Source organism: Sinocyclocheilus rhinocerous, unplaced genomic scaffold, assembly GCF_001515625.1.
Source record: "Sinocyclocheilus rhinocerous isolate Xijiao unplaced genomic scaffold, SAMN03320098_v1.1 scaffold4532, whole genome shotgun sequence".
Classification (NCBI taxonomy): domain Eukaryota; kingdom Metazoa; phylum Chordata; class Actinopteri; order Cypriniformes; family Cyprinidae; genus Sinocyclocheilus; species Sinocyclocheilus rhinocerous.
The window spans coordinates 145547-152987 of record NW_015661403.1 but is presented as its reverse complement, the minus strand read 5'-3'; the positions used below and the strand labels follow the sequence as shown (position 1 = coordinate 152987).

Sequence of the window (7441 nt, the reverse complement as noted above, 5' to 3'; positions counted from 1 at the left end):
CGTGACGGAGTTCGTTTTGTGCTTTATGAAGCTTTACGATCAAAAGAGCTAAACCAGTAAAGAAGTGAGCCACAACACTCACATATTCACAATCCTCTCGATGTATTTCCAACATATTTTAAATGAGTGATGAAGATTGAGTCGTGCGCTGGAGTCGTGTGTTATTGAGCTGCAAACCTGATTGTGAGTGTGTGTTAATCATTGACCATCTTCACCAAACCGTACATAATAAACACCCATCTGAATAATACGGATCATATGATTTTATTGTGGCTGACATCTGCATCTCCAGCCTAAAACATTTGAATTCATCAGAGCTCATCTTCATTTGCTCTCAAAAAGAAAACAAAAAACTGATGCTTAGCACTTTTCTTTAACACACAAGCACAGTGCTGAAGGTGCATTTATCTTGTTTTCATCCATCATGCTGCTGATGTTTTCCATAACCTGTATTTTTAGTTCATGAAATCCAGATGACAATAGTTCTGCAAAGTTTAAAAAAGGATAAATATCCCAGAGTACAGATTTATCAGAAGAGTTTATTAACTCATTTTTGACACAGCTTTTAGATTCTGTACAAACATGGAGATCTACATAAAGTGCTTAAAAGCCAATAAAGTAACTTGAAGTAATGGACTTGTTGAAAAAATACACGCATGTGGTCTTCTGCTTCATAATTCTGTCCAGCTGTATTTAGCTTTTCTCTCTTTATTCAGTTCCATCACACAAACATCTCAAAGCATGCAGAACAGAACAACAAGAAAACACAAAATGAACACAAACATATATATATATAAAATAAATAAAGAAATACCAGGATTAAAAAAAAGTTTCATATATTTAGGGCAGTTAGATACATTTGAAAAGCTTTAGAATTTGTATTGTTTTTATAAGCTGCTTATTTTGTGATCTCATATTAGAAAGGGTTTCAAAGTATAAGGTCAGTGTTACAAAATGTAATATATGATGGTTTCTTTTGAATGACTTTTGACTTACGTATATAAATCTTTGCTAAGATAATTAACAGAGTAATAATGTAAACCTGTTAAACTGGGTTTTGAGAGTATTTTCCTCACTTCAGTTCTTCACCCGCTTTTAAAGAACCCCCACCCGCGCGCGAGCCCCGCCCCTCTGAGCGCAAGCGGCCGCTCATTGGCTCGCCGCAGCTCATTTGCATTGACGTCATTCGAGGCTGTAGGTCAATCCGTGCGCGTGCTTTTATTGGATCCGCCGCTGTCACATTCGCGCCGCTGATGTTCGCGACGCGCGTTATCCCTCGCCAGGAAACTCGCGACGCGCAAACGCCTCGTCTTCTCTCACCCGGCGGCCGTTCGTCCGTTTTCTTCGTCCGCCCGCGTCAAACAGAGGCAGAATCGTAGGCCCTTGATTGACAGCTGGTCTTTGGCGAGCTCCGCGTTGACGCGCCGCTCCGGAGTTTCATCTAGCGGCCCGTTTGATGTGATAGATGCCGGATCGCGCGTCCCGCGGCGCGTCAGGGCCAGATTGCAGCCTGTTGATGGGGAGCGGAATCAACGCGCCGGTTCGCTCCCAATGACTGACGCTGAGGCCGCGCGGAGCGATCGCGTGTGTTTCGCGCCTGTAGAAGGAGAATAAACGCGCGAATGGACGAAACCGTCGCGTGAACCGAACCGGAGCCAGAATCCGCCAGAACAGAGGCGAAGTTCGCGCCCGCGAGGATGAGGAGTAACGGGCGCCAGTGAAGCGCAGAGGCGGCGGCGGGAGCAGCATGAGCGGAGCTGTTTGATCCAGAGACTCGATCGATCCGATGATCTGACAGAGAAACATTACTATTAGCGCAGAACGAGCGGAGCGTCGCGTCGCGTCCAATGATGGGCTGCGCCTCCAGCATCCACATCTCCGATCGGGTGGTTTATCACAGCGGGAAAGAGTCCGAGGACTCGCCGCAGCAGAACTGCCCTCAGCCGGGCAACATCAAGCCCAGCAGCGCCTGTCAGGTGAGTGTGAGTGTGTGTGTGTGTGTGTGTGACAGTTCTCAAGTCATCACGTAGGCCACTGTATGAGACTTCATTTCTTCTGTGGAGCACAGTGACTGACACACATTTCTCCACAGAAGAAACACAGTCTTGCAGCTTTGTTAATTTCTCCTGGATTTTAACCCTTTCAAGCGGCTTCTGGACGTGTACTGCATCAGGAGCTCAGTGTCTGATTCTGTGTGCTGCGCATACTGAGTGCCACAGCGAATGTTTGGAAACTCATCATGTGTTGGGCTGCTGATAATGTCACACTGACGTGTGTGTTTAGTGCACTTGTGTCTGTCTGTGTTCAGCAGTGGTAGCAGTTATTTGATACAGACTATAGTACGTACTATACTAGAATACCAAATGTCCAAAAACAAAGCCTACTGTTAGCATAGGTACTTTCTGATGAATGTGATGCAGCTGTCAGATCTGAACTGAATGACTGGACATGCATACTAGAGACAGTATGCTAGTATGCATGAGTATAGGGTGAATGAACAGGTGCTTAATAGATCTTTTCACCTGTGTTCATCAGATCAGTTGATGAGTTTTTTTACTCGTATTCACAGTTTTCAGCTTAATTGCTTCATCTGTACCAGCATTCTGTTTTCTACATGCATGTTGTATATGAGCCATTCATCCATGCATGTTTCTTTGTTTAACCATTTTGTGACCTGATTTGTTTTATGCGATCCACAGCAGACTCGCATTCAGAGCAGGCTTCAGTTGTGAGCCACGCCCACATCTCAACATCCAATCAGCTACTAAAGTATAGAACCAAGTCCCGCCCTACAGTTTTTCTTTTCAGTAATCTGTTACAGCATGGAAGAAAAGATTTGGCTTTAATCTTAATATGACTGCAAACTCAAATGAATGAGGTTTATATATATATATATATTTTTTTTAAAGATTTATTTTTGGCATTTTTTGCCTTGATTGATAGGAAAGTGTAGAGTAGACAGGAAGTGAAGCGGGAGAGAGATAGGGGGCGGGATCAGGAAAGGTCCTCGAGCTGGGATTCGAACTCGGGACGCCTTTAACACAACGGCGCTTTATGCTTTACGAAACTTTTTTTTTTTGTTATTGTCAAACTTTTTATTATTTGAGCTGTAAAGTTGTTTAAATTGCAGTTTTTATGTTTTTTTTGTTTTTTTTTACCATTTATGATTTTTTCTTTTCAGTAATCTGTTACAGCATGGAAGAAAAGATTTGGCTTTAATCTTAATATGACTGCAAACTCAAATGAATGAGGTTTATATATATATATATATTTTTTTTAAAGATTTATTTTTGGCATTTTTTGCCTTGATTGATAGGAAAGTGTAGAGTAGACAGGAAGTGAAGCGGGAGAGAGATAGGGGGCGGGATCAGGAAAGGTCCTCGAGCTGGGATTCGAACTCGGGACGCCTTTAACACAACGGCGCTTTATGCTTTACGAAACTTTTTTTTTTTGTTATTGTCAAACTTTTTATTATTTGAGCTGTAAAGTTGTTTAAATTGCAGTTTTTATGTTTTTTTTGTTTTTTTTTTACCATTTATGATGTTCATTGTATAAGGCATGAAATCAGTGTCAAAAAGTCTGTGTGAAAAAAAATCTATATTCAGATAACAGACAATACATTGACAGTTTGCTGTAGAGACTGATGGTGTTTGATAACATGAACAACAAAAAACATGTTCTATTCTAACATCAGATTAGAATCTTCCAAAACTATTGCAGCTGCTGATTCAAATACATGTTTAGAAGAAAATTCTCCATCCTCGTAGTTTAAAGTTCAAAGATGACGATCCATTTGTGAGCATTTAGGTTGCAGTATTTTTGGTGCTAATAATAGTGATGCTGCTGCTAATGATAACGCTCACAGGACACCGCAGGTTCATGCAGATTTACTGTGCTTTAATACACACAGATGCTGCTGCTGATTCATTTACTCTTTCATCAATCAGCTGTTCTGATGGGAGTGTGTGTGTGTGTGTGTGTGTGTGTGTGTGTGTGTGGTAATCAAGGGCGCAGCAGCATCTGTGTGACTTTCTGTCCATGATAAGACTCAAGTACAAGGTCTGATGATGGTTTTCTCATGTCTCTCAACACATTCCTCCTTGTGTATTCATGTATTTGTGTGTGTGTGTGTGTGTGTGTGTGTGTGTGCGGTGCTGATATAGGGTTAGTGGTTTATCTGGCCTTGGCTGAGGCTCCACTGTTCTGCGTTTGCTTCAGAAATCATTCTAATATGCTGATTATTAGAAACATCTCTGATTATGATCAATGTTGAAAACAGTTGTGCTGCTTAATATTTTATTTAATATTTGTGTCCGAGCGCTGGAGTTGGTCAGAAATAGAACGCGGCATCAGTTTACTGTCATGGGTTTGTGTCGCGCCGCATCCACAGCATGTCAAATTAATATTTTGCGCTCAATTATTTACTTATCAGACAAGTGGCCGCATAAGCGGGAACATTACTTTTGAGCAGCAGTGTACATGTACTTACAGTGTACTTACATACTTACCGAAGGAAGTACTGGGTAATATAAGGTAAGTGCACAGGTTAAGGTTAGACTTAGGGGTAGGTTCAGGGTTAGTACCTAGTTATTACTCAGCTATTGTAATTATTTTGAGTGCAGTGTAGTATGTACATGCAGAACAGGGCTAAAATGAAGTGCTACTCAAAGTCTTTTAGAACAGTTTGTCAAACACAGTGCCGTAGAGCAGAGATGTACTGCAGAAATTAGAGACGCGTTTAGCTGTATACGCATACATTTTGTATCGTATAGGCGTTTCGTCCAGACGGATCCGGCGTTTTGGGAGAGTGAAACCGATATTTTTTTGAAACGGGTCCCAGAGTGGATAAATCTGAAAACGCCGCCCTTGTGTTTTCGTGTGGACAGCGAATCCGTATATTTTCTGAAAGGATGACGTCATCAGCCCACATCTCGCCGCTAGTCAGACACCGCTGCGTCACGTAACAGCAACAAAAACATGAACGATTGTCTTTGTATTAACTAACATTAACACAGATTAATAAATGTATTGTTCCATGTTCATTTGTATACCGCGCGCAAGGTTTATGCGCATAGTCCAAGTCGTCTTCTTTGTTTTTAGTGTATCTCTGTGGCAGAATTACAGCGCCACATGCTGGTCTGGCATGATTACTATATCGTTTTGTGTTGGTTTCGTGGTTTCGTGTGGACGCAGATATTTCTTGAGACGAGGTGAAAGAAAAGATCGGATAGGGAAAGCTCTGGCTTCGTGTGGACGTATCCTAAAACAGACGAACAAAATTAGAGATGCACCGATTGCAATTTTCTTGGCCGATTCCGATTTCTGATTTATTGTTAGTGTGATCTGCCGATACGATTTTCTTTCAAAGAACTATAATTGACAGCATATACAAACAAAAATCTATGCAAATTTCAATGCAAAAATTTATTATATAATAAACGAAATTATTAAACATTACAATTCCCCCAATCTGGACTAAGTTACAGATTTTCTCTCACTTAAACAACTCTCAAAATAAAGTGCTCCGTGACTGGAAAGAGGAAGAAATAGTTAACTTAAAATGAGTTGCTGTAACAAAACAGATGTCATTTCCCACTATGTTTATAAATGGTCATTTTTCCCCAAACCTTATTAAATGTGTCATCTTTCACATCAAACTCTTTGACTTTGTTTCAATTAATTCAGTTAGAATAATAAGAAACTGTAGAGTTGTTACCATTGAAATGAAATTAGTATTAACAAACTCTATCTTTGCACTGCAGAGGAAACAGAAGCTGCATCTGAAGTGCCATTAGATGCATTTACACTGCAAAATTTCAAATGCATAAATAATTAATGTCAATGATTAAGATAATAATTAAGATTAATGTTTTACGTATTTTTTAAACATACAAATAAATGTTGAAAAAATGCAATGGTACTTTGGCCACGTTCACACAGCAGCAGAATGCGGTTGTCAGTCCTGTATTTGAGTCCTAAAGATGGTTACGTTCACACACAGCACGGTTATTTTCAGTCGTGACAACCGCATTCTCAGAACACAGGTGCTGTGTGAACGGAACCGGACTGGACAACTAGTTATCTGTCACGTCATCCAGCGCCAGAGGGAGCCGCTCTGCCGGATAATTTATCCAAAAACAAATAATCAATATATGAAAATACAAACATTATCAATGTAAAACACTTAAATAATAACAAAAATGATATTATTAATTACATTAAAGTATTAAATCACATGAAACCTAAATATTATTATACATTTGACATGGATAAATCCTATACATTCCCCATATTTAAAATAATAAAGCAAAAAAAAATTAAAGGACACCCAACCCATCGCAAAACTTTATTTACCCAATTCTTGCAAAATGTCTGCCCTAAGTCACTTAATAGTGACTGTCTTTATTTTATTCTGTTAAACAAAATCTGATCGTATATGGGATACATACTCAATCCAATCTCTCCATAGTACTGAAAACAACTGAGACTTGAGTCTTAAAGCATAGGTTAACTTCTCCATTGTAAAAATATCATGTGCTGTGTCCACCCAGTCATCAAGAGCAGGCAAAGTTGGTTGCAGCCACTTTCTTGTAATTGCTTTCTTACTTGCTATGGTTAGGATTCTGAACAGGTATTTGTTTGGAAAATCACTGGAAATCAAACCCAGGTCAATTACTTAAAAGTAATTTCTAGACATTTGTGTATCTCATACCAATATTGTTTAATAGAAATACAGCTCCAGAAAATATGGAAATGGTTTGCCTTGTCAACCCCGCACTTTCGCCAACAATTGGATCTATCTGATCTGATGCCTGATCTGAGCAGGTGTGGAAAAAAAGCCTAGCAACACCCTTCCACGCAAACTCTCTCCAGAACAGAGAATATGTAGTTTTCCATTGTGTCTCGCGTACTCTTTCCCACTCCTCTATCAAAAGACTCCGGTTGCCTTCCCGCTCCCATCTCTCCTTTATGTATAATGTACCTACCATCTTAGCTTGTTGTAGCCCACTATACAACTTTGAGATCACATTTTTACAGGCATCTAATTGATAGGCTAGAAGAAAAACTTTTAATAACCTATCTTCTACTTTCCTTAATACATCTCCTATAGCATGCTCTAAATAGTGACTTAATTGGAGATAAGATTTCGGGTTCGGGCTCTAAATTTAACTGTGCCGGCTGGGTCAGATGATCTCGGGTTCGGGCTTCAGTTTAAAGCCTGTGCATCTCACTGTGTCCCTGCATCACCAGGGTTTCCTCTGACTGACTGCGGCTCTTCTGTCTGTTTGTCCCACCAGTGTTCATAGAGAATCAGCCGTTCATGTGCTCATCCAGAGTGAGCTGGAGTGAGCTGGAGTGAGTGTGTGAGTGTGTGTGTGTGAGTGTGAGTGTGTGTGTCTGTGTGTGTGTGTGTGTGAGAGTGTGAGTGAGAGTGTGTGTG

The 7441-nt window shown here is 40.4% G+C and overlaps 1 protein-coding gene across 1 annotated transcript in view; it reads left to right on the top strand.

Annotated features, from left to right (window-relative positions):
• The first annotated feature begins 1203 nt into the window (after positions 1-1203).
• The window catches only part of LOC107726334 (high affinity cAMP-specific and IBMX-insensitive 3',5'-cyclic phosphodiesterase 8A), a 33230-nt gene continuing 26992 nt past the window's right edge, over positions 1204-7441 (top strand). Inside the window, 1 exon segment of the mRNA XM_074560128.1 lies at positions 1204-1976. Coding sequence (XP_074416229.1) covers positions 1848-1976 — 129 coding nt within the window. The 5' untranslated portion in view covers positions 1204-1847.